The 16,163-nt window shown below is 45.8% G+C and overlaps 1 protein-coding gene across 4 annotated transcripts in view; it reads left to right on the top strand.

Annotated features, from left to right (window-relative positions):
* Positions 1–16,163, top strand: part of NGEF (neuronal guanine nucleotide exchange factor) — a 95,830-nt gene that overhangs the window by 49,319 nt on the left and 30,348 nt on the right. For 3 of the 4 annotated variants that reach the window (XM_081051778.1, XM_081051780.1, XM_081051779.1), the window contains one exon: positions 11,623–11,765. In XM_081051778.1, the coding sequence (XP_080907904.1) occupies positions 11,623–11,765 (143 nt within the window). Of the gene's footprint in view, positions 1–10,651; positions 10,973–11,622; positions 11,766–16,163 lie in introns of those variants that run through there. The other variant, XM_081051781.1, reaches the window with a different exon arrangement.

Genomic DNA, 16,163 nt, shown 5'->3' with positions numbered 1-16,163 from the left:
AATTATATAAATGCATAACTACTATGCTGTACACCTGAAATTAATATAAAATAATATTGAACGTCAACTGTAATTTAAAAATTAAAAAGGGGGGGAAGGTGAAGGGTATAAAACAAATAAGTCTTGGGGATGTAATGTACAGCATGGGGAATATAGTCAATAATATTGTGACAGCATGGAACAGTGTCAGATGGTTGCTGGACTTACCATGGTGATCACTTCTTTAGATATATTAATGTTGAATGGTATACCCATGAAATTAATATAATATTGTACGTTAACCACATTTTTAATAAAAATCTTATATATATGTTAGAGGATATTCCTCTATTCTACAAATACAGAAGAATTTCTCAATAATTCTACTTGGACCACAACCAACAACCAATCTACCATATTAGTTTCCTAGTGCTGTTGTCACAAAGTACCACAAACTAGATGGCTTAAAAACAGCAGGAATTTGTTTTCTCAGAGTTCTAGAGACCAGAAGTACAAAATCAAGGCACTGGCAGGTCCCTCATAAAGCTGTGGGGGAGAATTTGTTCCGTGTCTCTGTCTCAGTGTCTGGCAGCTGCTGGCAACCCTTGGAGTTTCCTTAGCTCGTAGATGATCACTCCAATCTCTGCCAACGTCTTCACATAGCATCCTCCTGACTGTACGTTTCTGTGTGTCTATGTCCAAATTTCTCCTCTTCTTATAAAGACACCAGTTACTGGGTTAGGCCCCACTCTGATCCAGGATAACATCCTTTTCACTTGATTCTGTTTGCAAAGACCCTATGTTCAAATCAAGTCACATTCATAGATACCAGGTGTTAGGACTTCAACATATCTTCTTAGGGGACATAATTCAACCCACACATGGACTAAGTAAAGATTTTTTGCTGTTTTTAATCCTAGACTAGATCACAGTAATAGTATAGAGATAGGTACTACATTCGAAAACTACTTGAATTCATTATTTTTCTGTGTGCTTATGTTATCAATTTGATCATTACTTAGGTTCACTTGTTTCTATTTATTTTTTTATATCTGGGGTTTGATATTTTCCCATACTTTTAGATTTTAAAAATTATTAGAATATGTACAACATCTACTTGCTTTGTAGGTCAAAACTGCACAAAAAGTTATATTCAGAAAGGTCTTTCCCTCTACCCCAACTCTGGAAATAACCATATTTATTTGTTTCTCTTTTTTTCTTCCTGTGTTTCTTGCTGGGGGAAAAAAATATAACTTTGCCTTCTTTCGTTCACATGCTGCATATGCTCCTTCATATCTTGCTTCTTTCACATAACACTGGAAATCACTCCGTATCGGTTCAGAAGCACCCTCCTCATTTTCATCCTTCCAGCTGCGCAGTACTTCACTGTGTGACTACACCAGATTGCAGTCTTTGGATAGGTATGCAGGTTGCTTCCAATATTTTGCTATCGAAAATAACACCACAGTGAATGAACTTGCACTTAATCTTGTTTCATATTTTAGGATTTATCTTCAGGGTAAATTCTCAGAAATGGAATTGCTGGGTCGAAAGGTAAATATATGTTGTTTTAGTCCAACGCGACTGCTCTAACAGAATATCATAGGCTGGGTGGCTTATAAACAACAAACATTTATTTCTCACAGTTCTGGAGGCTGGAAAATCCAAGACCAGGGGGAGGGGTCTCTCTGGGGTCTCTTTTATAAGGACACTAATCCCATTCACAAGGGCCCCATCCTCATGACCTAATCACTTCTCAAAGTCCCCCCCCCCAGTGCCATCACCTCAGGGATTAGGATTTCAGCATATGAATTATGAGGGGACACAAACGTTCAGTTCTTTGCCTATATGTGACTTTGTTAGTTATGGTTAACTTCCCTTCCATATGAGGTCAGACAATTTTGCTCTATCACCTGCAATATATATGAGTGCCTGTTTTCCCTGAAGATTTTCAGTTTGGTAATAAGTGAATTTCAATCCACAAAATTTAGAGTGCTACAAAAGAAAAGGGAACAATCGATAGAAACTCACAGTGTGTCAAGTGCTGGTATTGAGGGCCGTGGGTTAAGAAAGGGACCTCATGTATTCTAAGGTATTCTCAGCAGGAGGGAATTTTTCCACTCTGTTCTGTCATTTCTCTGACTCACTGTGTTGAGAAGACTTTCCTCTCTTCTGGTAAGAATCTATCACTTCTTAGAAAAACCACTCAGCTAATGACAGGTTAGAGTCTCTTCCTTTTTTAAGGACAAATGTTAATTTCAAATGGAAGAATGTATTTCTGGAGAGCTTAAGACTCTCCTCTGAGACTGCTACAAAAGACCCTGGTGATTAGGAAGAAAAGAGAGACCTATTAAGGACCATCGTTTTACCCTGAGCCTGAGAGAAAAACAAGCCTAGAGATCCCACTGACTGTGACAAATAAAAGGTACTCCAAGGGCTGAGCAACATTTTAGAAATAGCAATCACTTAGCATGCAATCTTCACTGAGACATGGGTTTAAAATTAGGAAAAGAAACATCAACTGGTCAGCCCAGGGGAGGGCTGAACAGTAAAGAGGTAAAGAAACCAAAGTAAAATTTCACTTCTTTGCTGGTAGTCTGATTTTCCCCCCCAGATAATAATGGTCCTTTAGCGAATGGTGCACTCACCTTTTAAGGGAGTAGCAAGGAGAGGCGGTTTGTATTTAGTGGATGAAAGAAAAGGTTTTGTGACATGCTTCGATGGCTGGAATTTACTGAGAGGCATTGGGACGCTACCAAAAGAATGCCTGTGTATTCAAGCCTCCTTCAACTCTGCCTCCACTCGGCAAAGGTGTCTCGAGCCTCCAAGATGTATGAGGTCTCTGCCCACACAGCAAGGGGGGCAACGGCAACCAGGCTGCCCTGTCTCTATGCACAGCCTAGTAGGACACAGAAATAATTCTCTAAGAAAATGATCAAGCTTTAAGAGAAGCCCTGGTGAAGTCCTCTAGGAGACCCTAAGAGGGAGCAAGTACAGCAGCGACAGGATGGGATGGGGGGTGGGCTTCACAGAGGAGGTGGCATTTGAGCCAGCACAGATGGGATGGGGGGGGGGAGCAGGGAAGGGCTTGTGGTGTTGGGGAGACCTGCCTTTGATGGGAGGCAGTGACTTCTCTGATGACGACTTTGATGGGGCCATGACTTCAATAGGACAGGAAGATGCACTCTGGTTAGAAATCATACATGTCGATTTATGGAAGGAAAGGGGGAATTTCTGGGAAAGGATTGTTTTTATAACCAGGCAGATTAGAATATCAAGTAAGTGCTTTAATTTTAGAGATGCCAAGAGGTAATCTACTGTAAAATTGGAATTCGTGAGTCTTTGGAAACTGAAGAGCTTTTGAAAAGATAGATTTATGTAATGAATTGAAGTGTTTTTCCCCAGGTAAATCTAGAGAACACAAAACAGCTCAGCCCAAGTTTTCAAGTTCATCAGGATTCCCTCTGGTTATGTGAATGCTTTAAACTCACGCTCTAAATGTATGCCATTAAGGGACTGATTTTTTTTTAAAGTAACTTTTCCCCCTTATTATGTAAGTGACACATTTATTATAGAAAAAATTTTAAACACATGTGAGTAAAAAGAGGAAAATTCCCTCAGACTCTGACTAATCAACTACAGGTACTGAGAAGTGTTTTTGGTGATCATTCTTCCAGTCCTTTTTCAAATATATACACGTGCTTAAAATTCCATCTCGATAAATCTATTTATAAACAAATGAAGACATACTACCATCCAGTTTGGGAATCTGCTTGCCTATTCAATATACTATGGACATCTTTCCAGATTATTAAATATTTTAAATATCATGTTTAATGACATTCCATTTTAGAGGTATGTCATAATTTTTTTTTGTATGTCATAATTTAAATAGTCAATTTTCTATTACCGGACATTCAGGTAGCTCCAAATATTTCACTATTATAAATAACACTATAATAAACATTCTTGTAGCTAATTTTTTCACATGGATTCTTGCAGTTAATTAGGATACATTCCTAAAAGTAGAATCATTTCACTAAAGGTATAAACATTTGCAGATTTATATGGGTGATCCATCCAGAAAGTTGTTCAGATTCCCACGCGCATCCCGAGGCAGATGACCATTTCCAAGCCTTGGCTCACTGCCTGTTCATTCTTACACCTCTGAGGGGTGTGCGTCTCAGATGCTTTTGAAATATGCTTGCTCTTTAGGAGAGCATTCATTTGTTTGGTGCTAATTTCAGTGCTGCTATCCCCAGTTCCCTTATTAGAGCTTTCAAAATAGAAATATCAATAGTAGTCAAAAGCTTTGAATTCCTGGGAATACAGACGTTTTCATCAAGATTACACTGGGCCGTCAAGAACCCGGAATGGGCACTTTAGTGGCATACCTCTTTCATGTCTCTAACAGCTCCCGAAAAGGGACCCCTCTCTACCAAACACATAATTGGTCTTTTTATGAGACTCTAAATCCTCGAACGCTTAGTTCTGGTGACTCAACAAAGAATATTCTTTCTACTGGATGTTAAGGGTGAGGGGTTTGTTCTGATGGATGAAAAGTTATCATACGACTCCTTGTTATGGCAAATACTTCTCTAAAATCAGTTATTTGCAATGTTTAAGGCACGATGTGTGAATAATTTCTAGTTATTAATTTTGCTAATTACATGTTATTCCTTCAAGTCTACTTAATTTATGAATAGATAATTTTTTCTTTCTCATTTCATACCTTAAACAGTTTTGCTACATTTGATTAATGCTTAAGGCAATACATTCTCCATTACAATAGTGAATGTATTTTAGTGCTAAATGCAGCCTTCCTAAATAGTAGTAGTAGTAGCAGTAGTAATAGTAATAATAATTAATAATTTCTCTTTGTATAATACGTTATAGGACTCACTACACATAAGACTAAATTAGGTCTAATTATTTAGTTTATAAGGTGATTTAAAATGAATAAAGCTAAATGGAAGGAAGTGGGCTATTCGTTCAAAATAACAGAATATGAATCCCCATTGCCACAACCTAAAATGTAAATTGTGTGTGTCCAAGCAACTCCTTATCTCATTCGCTCCAAATTTTATCCTCAACATACTTTGGAAATAACAATATTTTTCCTTAGGTCTCCTTGTTTCTGTATGCTCCTATTGGTCAAAAGCCCATGACATCGTCCATAGCTAAAATCCTTGGACCCTATGTGTCCCAGGCTCCTTGGTAGGAATATTCCAAAGAAACCACAGCCCAGGCCCTCTTTCATTTTTCACAGTTTCAAATAAACACACAAGTATTATGGCCTCTTCTCCATGAGTATTTTGGGAAGCTTGTTTTGAGAAATACATTTCTATCAAGGCCATCCAATTGTCTGCATCTCATAATTGAAGATATGGCCGCCCTTTGTCCCAGCCTTTTAAGGACATAGCTAAGGATATAAACCATAGCTAAGGATATAAAATGCTTTGGAAATTCTAACATCTCACTCACCAAGCAGCATCACCCAGGCTGCCTCTCACGCCTGGAAGTGGAGCAAAGCGTGGCCACCTATTTTTGATTCTGAAAATGTATTCAGGATAGCAATATGAAATCTTCAGCAATTCAGCCCTAAGATCTCAATGCCTGCTTCCCATAATCATTGAAACCTATCCAGCGCTAGCCCATCTCCTTAAACCAGACCAAGGTTTGTATGCATCTCGGCACCCCTCTGGGCTTTTCCCTATTTAACCAAAACTGAACCAACCGGCCACCATAGCAACCATGTCAAAAAAGAACAAAAAGAAAACACTCCTCACTTCACCAAAACAGTGAGTCCAGTCTTAATGGGTTTTTGACTCATCACAACAGGTCACGGTTACCTCCCCCAAGCTTATGGCACCAACTCTAGAAGCCTGCTAGTTTCCAAAGAGGCCAGTTAAAGAAACATCTTCACTGACCAAAGAAGGGCGAGATGTAACACCAAGGCAATGTGTGGTTACATTCAAAACCTGTAGAAGAAAGACTGAAATCAAGGAAATGTCAACATAACCCCTACCAACTTCTGTGTGTTTACTTATTCACCACCTATTTCCTGATGATTCCTGGATTTGCTGGGTGCTGGGGATGCAGAGGTAGATGACATCTTCATAGCTGCCCTCCAAAATCTCAACAGGAAATAGAAACAGAGCAAAGGGAGCGCCGTGGGAGCTGTCAGCGGTGACCCAGCTTTCATCTGGGCAACCCCAGCCTGGACTGCACATTAACTCCATTAGCAATGAATTACTTACCAACAAGGTACTGGGAAGATAACATGTGTGGAAGCAGATATGTTTGAGGAAAACTGATTGGCAGCTATGTACAGGGCAGACCGAGCGAGAGAAAAAGAGGTCAAGGAAAAGAAGATTGTTAGAAGGATGTGGTTGCTCTACTCTAAATCAGACTAAAGGCTTGTGAAGTCAGGGGACAGCTCACAAGACCACCCTCACTCTGACATCAGCTGTCACCAAGACCACCCTCACTTTCCACAATTCACATGAAGAACGCAGAACTCACTGAGAGCTGTTAACATTCGTGGTTATAGGTTACAGTTTATTACGGCAAAAGGCTACAGATTTAAACCAGCCAAGGGAAGAGATGAACAGGACAGAGTCCAGAAAAGTTCTACTCAGAGTTTCTAATTGTCTTATCCCCACGGGCCGTGTACCTCACTAACATTCCCCAGCAACAATGTGTGACCATATTGCCAACCAGGGAAGCTCACCTGAGCCTTAGTGTCCAGAGTTTTTATTGGAGCTTGATTACCTAGACTTGGTTGACCACCCAGGTGGCTGACCTCAGTCTTCAGCCCCTCTGGAGCTATCCTCACAGGGCTCAAAGCCCCACCTCTTCTGGTGTAGCCCCAGGCCGCCAGATAAGCAAAGACACGCTTATCAGATAGGTCATTCCGATGACTTAGAGATCACTTCCCAGGAGACCAGGGCAAAGGCCACGATTGATGTTTTACTACACAGGCTAAAATGATTGTGTTTTTTACTTATTTCTATAACATGTTACAATCCCACGTTTATAAATTATCCTTACGATCAAAACTAAGGAAAGATCTCCACCTCTCCAGTAAAATACTTCTAACCACACAACAGAACAATCTGCTTTTGGCAAGTCTCCTTGTGGAAAAATCTTTGCATCTATTAAATATGGGTTTCTGAGTTTCTTGGAGCTTCAGTAAGAAAGCCTAGCTATATCTTGTCCTTTTCCTACCTTTCTCCCTAGATTTTTGGGGACCCATTTGTCCCTTGAGTCTATAGCCTTCTGCGGATTTAGTGTTGATTGCTGCCGGCACAATTTCAATTTGTTGATTTTCAAAGCAACTGAAAGACTCTTTTGAGAAGTGACAAAAATAAACTGTGTTTATGGATTTAAAAGATAGTTAATTAAATGTTACCAAGCACCTGTTTCTAGAAGTTTCCCATATATATTTGAGGATTATCTCATTACACACACACACACACAAAAAAAAAAAAAATCCAAGCCATTTCCCAAATAGATTTAAGAATATAAATGTGTTTTAACATTTGATTGTCTGGTGACAGTGTAACTCTAAAAATATTTAGAATAAGTAAACAGAAATGTGCAGTTCCCCATACAACACAGTCTTGAATTACTAGCATATACTTCTATTAGCAGCTATGTGATCTTGGGCTTGTCGTTTTAACCTTCTGGTTCTGCTGCTTTTTTTGTAAAATAAAAGTATTGGACCATATTATTTCTAAACTTCCCTCTGCTTCTAGCAATTCTCCCTCAGAGTAAGGTAACATTTTATAAACATAAATGAGGACTCCCGAAGGCAGAGGTATCTATACAAATAAGAATCAATCTTTTCCCAATATTTACCTTTTATAATGCAAAAGAAAAAAATAAACAATCTTTAGATAAAATATATAAAGTAACTACTGTTAAAGGACATAATTCAACCGAGTAAATATGAAGGCTTTATTGGCTTTATTAAGTGATTCAATGAATTGGGCAAGTAGAATGGTGCTCTGATGAGTAGTACCAAATGAAAGGGTTTTTTATAGGCAGAAAAGAGGGTAGGACTAAGAAGTTAAAAGTGGGTTATTACCTCACTAGTGCTGACCAGGAAATTCCATACTGATTGGTTTAGAATTCCACTCCTGAAAGAGACTGAAACTGCAACTAGGTTTAGTTATTAAGTTTTGGTTTGGTGATATGGCCTAGCAAAAGTGACTCCCTTTTGGCCTGTTGGTTCCTTTTAACACTAAATATTTTTTTAAAACATACAATTAATTCCTTAACAAATACTTATAGAGCACTTACCATGTGCTAATGAGGTATATTTGAAATATTTGTCTTATCTTTATTGTGTGAATAAAGTATACTGTGAGCAAAATGTCAAGTAAGTAGAGATTTTAGTCATAGCTTGCCTAATAAGCACTAAATATGATAAAAAATAGAACATGGGGAATTTAGCTTAAGGTTATATGCCTTCAGAACTGTGACTTTCTAAACTGATTTTATAATTAGGAGGATATTTTTAGATTATTTTTCAATTGGAAGGTTTTATTATGCTCAGCTTAATATACGTAATTTCACTTGAATATTTTGATTAAAAAATAATCCTTTCTCCTTGGTGCAGCAAAGTGTGAAAGTAACAGCGTCACTTAGTGTTACATTCAATGTAAGGAGTGGTGAAACCATGCAAAGCAGTAGGTCCTAGCGATTGCCCACTCACTGCTCTTCCTTGGCCCCTGACGAAAGATGAGTAAGACATCATGGCGCCCACCCTGGGGGAGCCCATAGCTTAGTGTAAGAATGGCCCTGTTCACAGAGAATTGCAGTGCCAGGCAATGCTGCTGGTTACACAGGGGAAAGGACCTGGGTGGGACAGCCTAATGCACCTTGACCTGCAAGAGTGAAGACTTACCCAGGGGAACAGAGTCCTAGCAGAAGGAGCAGTCTTTGCCAAAGCCCAGAGCCTGGAAAAGTGTGTAGTGAGACCAAAGCCTCAGAGGAGCGGGTGAGGATAGTAGCCTGAAGAAGCTGGCAAGGAATGGGACACCTGGTGAAGACCCGGTTACAGTGCCAGGAGACTGGCCTGCATTGTCAGGTGACGGCACGCCAACGCAGGGTTTTAAGACCAAAGCAAACCCATAGTTAGAAAGGGGCCAGAGACGATGAACTGGGTGGGGAGCGGTCCAAATGCCAAGGAGGGGGCTACTGCTTTAAAAGACGCTGGGGGCTCAGTGAGGCACTGACATGTGGGGTGGCAGCAGGTACAGAAGTGGAGGCCGGCTCTCACCCTCTGCCTGGCCTCCTGGTTGGCTGCTGGTGGCGGTGGGGAGATGTGAGCACGCTGTGGAGTGTTCAGGAGGCATCCAGGCGGAGATGGCCAGTGAGCAGATGACAATGTAGAGATATAGAGTGGGCTGTCTGAACATGTGTGGAATGAGTCAAGGAAGGGAGGGGCTTGGCTTGGAGAAAGAGGAGACCAGAAGGTTGTCAAGAAGATACTCTGCGACCTTAAGGGCAAGAGATCAGGCCTGTCCATACCGGCCCCTGGAGGGGAGCCAGGGCTAAGTGGCAGCTGCAGGAACTGGACTGTGGTCACCTGAGCACCTTTCCTAGAGTCGGAACTGGGGGAGATGGAGTGGGCAGGGGCCACAGGGCTGCAACCCTGGTGTCAGGAGGGGAGCTCCCTTCCAGGCAACACCCCCTCCCAAGCAGTTTTCTTTCCTTTCTTGCCCCAACTCTCCCTTTAACACAACTGCCATGTTCTAAACAGCTGGCTAAGGAACCTATTAAAGTCAACTACTAACTAGTAACTGAACCCCGCCCACCAGGAGTATTCGCATCCGAAAACAAGTGGGTGGAATATGCAGAGGAAGATTTTTCCACTCCACCCTCCACCCAAGGTACCCTCCGTCCCCAACCATTAGAACTGACCCTGGCCCACCGAAGCAGTCGCTGTCACCAGCGCCCATCAAGGAAAGCAGGCCGGCCGGCCTCGGAAAGGACCCCGGGGAGCGGGCCCGTTAGTCTTGATGGGTGAAAATCCCTCAGGATTTCCTCGTCACAGGGGCTCACTCGCACTTCACTCGACTCCAGTGTTTGCTTGTTTTCTGTATCCACAAGCGGATTCAACTAGCTAACACCAAGATGCAGATTCCAAGAGTCAATGTGACCGGACCGGGAAAGCGGGTGGAGGTTTGGGGACACTTTGTTTCTCCTGTAGCTCCCCCGTACCCACCCCGGGCCCCCAGGGCTCGGACCTGCCCCTCTCCCAGGTCAGGGCGGGGAGCGGGCGCCGGGCTCCCTCGGGCAGAGGCACCTCCAGGGGGAATGCACGCCCCGGAGGCTGCGCCCGGGGCCGCAGAGGCGGGGTCCCCGGGCCGGTCCCTGCGGGAGGCACCAGCGGGCGGAGGGTCGAGAGCATCAAGGGCAAAGGGTCACCTCCCTGTAACTTCCAAGTTTGCCGGTGTAGTCCAGGCAGCGAGGAGGGGGCGGGAAGCCAAGGGCACAGCTCGCGGCCCCACGCCTCGCGCCCTCCCCTCCCCCGCCCCGCCCCGCCCCGCCCCGTGGGAGGTCCCGGGCTGCCACCCGCAGCGCCACCCGGGGTCGCGCCCAGCCCAGGCTTCTCCGCCCCTTTGCCGCCTCGCCCCCGTCCCAGCGCCCCTCCCGCCACCCCGTTGCCGTGGCAACCGCGGGAGCCTCCGGCGCGCACCCGTCCGCCTGCCAGCTCGCCCGCCTGCGGGAGCGTCGGCAGCAGCGGCGGCCGGCAGCTCGAGCTCCAGCCGCGCGCACTGCGACCCCGCTCCGCAGCTCGTCGCCGCCGACCCGGCTCCGGGCCCCCGTCGAGGCCCCTGACCGGCCCCGGCGCCCGCGGGCCGCTGGCCCCTATGGAGCTGCTGGCCGCAGCCTTCAGCGCAGCCTGCGCTGTGGACCACGACAGCTCCACCTCGGAGAGCGACCCGCGCTACTCGGCGGCGGGACACCTGCTCGGCAGGTGAGGACGAGCGGCCGTCCGGACCCCGCGCGCCGCCCCCGCGCGCCTCTGGCCCCAGCTTTTGTCCCCGGCAGCGGACGCCGACCCCGCGGCTTATGCCGCGTGGGCTGTGCCGCCCCCCACTCCCACCCACGGTCTCGTAGTGCCCGCGCCCGCCTGGGGTTGGGGTGCCTCCCCCCAGGGCCGCCTCCCAGGCCCTCTCCCAGGCACCCTGGGTGCGCGCGTCCTGCTCGGTGTCCCCTCTCTGTCCGGCAGGACCGGAGCCAGAAGGGGGCCGGGGCCACATGACCGTGGACGGCGCTGGGGGGCGCAGCGCGGGCTGGGCTCCTGGCCACTGGACCCGTCGGGGCGTCCGGGTGGCGCCGCGGAGTGGGCAGGGCGCGCCAAGTTTCCAACGCCTGCCCTCGAGCTCTGAAAACATGAAGGTTTGGGCGGGCTGGTGTGGGAATGAATCACCCGGTCGCGCCCTGGTGCGGTGACAGAAAGGGCCTGTGAGGCCCCTCTGGCTGAAAGGGGCGGCGTCCGCTCGGCCTGGACGTCCCGGGCCGGTCCAGCTGGCCAAGGCCCCTTGTGCGGACGCCTCTCGCCAGCGAGCCAAGGTGTGTCATTGCTTAAAAATAACCGGCCCTGCCCCTGCTTCTCTGTGGCAGCGAGTCGTCCTCCAGCCCAGGAAATGGGGCCACGCCCGAGGAGTGCCCGGCGCTGACCGACAGCCCCACCACGCTCACCGACGCCCTGCGGATGATCCACCCCATTCCCGCCGACTCCTGGAGGAATCTCATCGAACAAATAGGTGGGTGCCGTGGCGGTGGCCGGGCTTCAAGGGTGAAACCGGGGCTCCTGGTGGACTCTTGAGGGTCCCTCTGCTCGTGACATGCCCTTGCGTTTCTGTGAGCAAATGTACCTGACATGGCTAAGGAACGTTTTTGGCATGTTTGGTTCTTAATCGTGTCACAGGCCAAACTGCCACGTTTTAATAGTATTGTATAATTGGGCTTTCGCAAATGCATTTCTGCCCTGCTCTGTCCTGAGAGCTCTACCTGCCCAGCCTTGTCCTGGGGGAGGGCTCTCTGTCCCCTTGTCAGTAATGCCAGCAAGACCAGGGGTGAGGCTCTGCTGGGCCATGCGGGAGGGGGCGCTCCATGAACCCCCGCCTGAGAGGAGCCTGGGGAAGAGCTGGAAAGAGAGGGAATTGCTTCTGGAGTGAGCCAGACTGACCAGGGCAGTTCAGGAAGAGGAGGCGTGGCCGGTTTTGCACAAGGGGAAAGGTAACGTAGAGAAAGCAGGAGCCCCCCAGCCAAGGTCCCTGGGTTAGGAAGGGAAGCCTGGCCGTACCTGCCTTTCCAGGAACATGGCCAGGAGGTGTGGGGTACAGCCCGCAGGTGTCCAGCTCCTGCACAGCTGCCGCTGAAGCCCTGTGAATACAGAAAATTGATTGAAAAGGCATCCCAAGAATGTGAGCACTTGCGTTGAAGAGTAAAAAATTGCTAATGACATCGAACTAGTTCTCATCATTGTCACCAGTGGTGGCACGGAATGTGTAAGGTCGGTTCCGTTATTCAGAAAATGGTACCGGCTGCTTAGAAAATCTTTTTTGTTTTTCAGTGTCAGAGCAGGAGTCTGTCTACTTGTTAAACTACAATTCTAGGTTTGGAAATTTTCTTCCCTAAACAGCATTATTGTCCTTCATCCCAAACGCGCAGACAGAAACGAACTGCCTCCAGTGGAAGTGGAGCATTCGCTGCCCCAGGAGACCCTGCGTGTGGGAGACTTTTGGGGCGGCCCACTCTTCCCTGGCAGGGGTTTTTCCCTGAGAAGAGCTGAGCCCTTGCAAAGCTGAGGGGGTGGAGCGCACACTGCATGCTGTTAGGCTGCTGACTCCAGGAATTTTGTTTCCAGCAGGGCCCCTGCATGTCAGGCCTGGTGGTGATGGCGGTGGTGGCTTTTCCCATTGTGTTCTGAGGCAACAGAGAAGGGCTGACCTGCAAACAGATTCCTGAAAACCCTTTCCTCCCACCTCCCGGCCACGTTGTCCTTCTTAATGAAGAGGGCCACCTCTGCCTTGGCAAACTCTGGAAGCCTAGGCCTCCACCTTCTTGAAAGGGATCCTCTTTGGTTAAGATCAATGTCACAACTAGGAAGGAAATCGGGGTGGGGTAGAGGGCTCCATGCCTCTTCTCCTGGAGAGGTTCCCATCTGCATTACGGGCATGTGGATACACCTCTCCGGAGGTGGATGGACCTGTTGGGCCAGCGCCACAAGCCGGAGATTGGGGGCCCTGAGCTCTGATATCTGCCCACCCTGGCCCTCAATTTCCTCATGTGGTGAACAGTCGAGAAGGACATTTGAGTCTTTAGGCCCTGGTCCCCTGCAAGTATCTGCTGGTATAATGGCAACTGTCTTTTTCTGGCTCCTGGGCTGGATTCACAGGAGCTCAACAGATACGTTGACTGACAGCACAGAGCTGTCCCTGCTTTCTCATCCTTCATCATAGACGTGAGGCCGGTGCTAAGCAGATTCCTACACCAGCCCTACCTGCTTTTAGCTCTGTGAATGAAGTGAATTCTCTGCCAGGTATCAGGAAGGGATGAGAGGTTCCTAAGGACACAGTGGGGTTGTGGGGTGGAGGAAAGTGGAATGAATACCTGGGCCTTTTGCAGGCCACTGTGTTGGATTTTGCAGTGGCTCCACCTTTGGTGGAAGAAAGTGGCTCCAGGATTATGCATGACACGGTATACAACTGTCGTTATAAATCATGGACCCTGAGACCCTGCGATTGGTTGCGTGTGAGCACGTGTGAACATGCGCTACGCTTGTTGTCTCTGACAACTAACAAATGCTTGGCACAGAGAAGGTGCTCAGTAAAAAAAAAATAAAAGGATTTCCTGCCCTTTGGAAGTTTCTATTTGAAGGATTCAAAGAAAAAAATTATTCTCTTCAGAAAGTGAGATTTTGAAGGACTGGTGGCTTTGGCAAGAGGAGCTGGGAACTTACCCTCTTTCCCGGGGCTGCACAGCCAGCCTGGAAGAGATCATTCCAATTAGGAGAGATGGGAACTGAGCCTTCTAATTCTGCATGAATGTGCTAATACCAGGGGTGAGATTTTACAGGTAAATTTAATTTCCATATACAGTTGTACTTGATGAATGTACAAAATATAAAATAGGAAAACATGATATATTCACAGTACATCCAGTACAGAAATTTAATTGGATAGTGTATAGTTCCTCAGGTAAAGCTGCTCTATTTCTATGGTAATCTGAATTTTAAAGCTAGTAACAATAAACAGGCTATGAAAAATGGTTACACGGTGTGTCAGACAACTCTTTGCAATCACAGTAACTTCAGGAAAATGGGTGTTTAAATTCATATTCTAAATACTTCAGGAAGAACTATGAAGTTTTAAGAAAATTTCAAAATTACTTGTATTGGGATTCTTTGGCTGAGAGTGACAGAATATCCAGCAAAAATGACTTTAAACAATGGAAATATTCTATCTCAGTTAATGAGTCCAGTGGTAGGAAGTTCTGGAGTTAGTTTGTTCTGTCAAGCAATCACCCAGCTCTTTTCCCTCCACCGTTCTCAGCATTTGAGCTTCATGTCACAAGATGGCTGCCACAGCTCCAGACATCACATCCTCCAGGAGCCATGTGTGAAAGCAAAAACGGGCAGTTTGTCTTCAATGTCTATCAGGGAGGGATATCTTTTTGAGAAGCCCTTCATAAAGATGTAAGCTATCCCCTTACTCTTCTCAGCCAGGTTGTGTCACGTGCTCACATCTAAACCCACCACTGACAAGGGGAAGAGAACGGTCACAGTAAGTTTTTATCAGTCAACATTCACCCACTTCCCTGAGCACAGAATGGGTCAGCACCCAAACAAAACCCCTCCACTGCCAGCTGGGAAGAAGTGGTGTAAGGGCACAGAGGAAAGACAGCCAACAGTGGCTGCCACAGTGTGATTTCAGAAACATTATTTTCAATCCACAGTGCTGATATTTCGGTCTCTTTTCAGCATATGTCGGAGATAGTATTCAGCCATGATTTGCTGACTGTTGCACACCTAAGACGTATTTTTGAACCTTCAAAAAGATGCCAAATTAGTTTAACACTTCTGTGAAGCTTGGAAACTGCATTTTTAAAAAGGCATTCAATTCAACAAATATTTGCGTACCTACTATGTGGGGACGGCATTGTGCTAAGCATAGAAAAGGGACTCCAAGTCAACTTGTGGGAACCTGGTTTCTTTAAATCTCCATAAATACAGCATCGAAATCACAAGGGAATAATCAGTTCAGTTTCGGAAGCAGCAGTGATCTTGTACTCATGACCGAACCAGTTTATGTAGTGATGTTAATCTGCCTTCAATCCATTGCGTTGAGCATGGACTTCAGTTTTCTTTTTCATTCCTTTGTCATATTAACGCCATGTTGTATTCTGCTGGATTATAACATTGTTAAATTACAGGGTCCTCATTTTTTGAAGTAAATGCTATGTACTTCGCATAAAGGCTTTATAATTTAATGTTACAGAGCATAGGAAGCCAACTAATTTAATCCCCAGGGCAGATTTATTGGGTTCTTGTTTATAAATATAATCTGTCCGGCCACATTCAGGATTTCAAAGTTAGTCTGTTTTTCTTTCCTTCTTTTTTCTACTGTTTAGATATATTTAACAATTAGATCAAGAAGGGATAATAGCTATCATGTTTCCCTGGAAATCAGACGGGGTCTTATATTAAGTTTTGCTCCAAAAGATGCATGAGGGCTTATGTTCAGGGGACATCATCCTGAAAAATCATGCTAGGGCTTATTTTCCAGTTAGTGCTTATTTTCGGGGAAACATGGAAACATGGTACTGCAATTATAAGAGAAAGTGCTTTCCAAGTGGTACATTTATCTCTATCAGAACTTTCCTGGGAAAATCATCTTTGTTGTATAAACATATCAAGGGGCCCCGACTGCTGTCCAGACCAGTACGTCCAGCTGCTCACTGGACCTCCCCGTCCTGTGTTCCTTGAGTGGGGCCACCCAACCTCATTGCCAAGCTGGTTACCTGGATATTATTCATGACCCAGCAGCACTAGCCAGTCACCAGGATCGGTCTTCCACCTTGTCACTGTCCCTTGAATCAGGCATGTGGCTCCATCCTTCCATCACCACGGCAGCTCAGGTCTCCACCATTGCTCTCTT

Source organism: Rhinolophus hipposideros (assembly GCF_964194185.1).
Source record: "Rhinolophus hipposideros genome assembly, chromosome: 6".
NCBI lineage: Eukaryota > Metazoa > Chordata > Mammalia > Chiroptera > Rhinolophidae > Rhinolophus > Rhinolophus hipposideros.
This window is presented reverse-complemented; position numbering and strand designations above follow the sequence as displayed.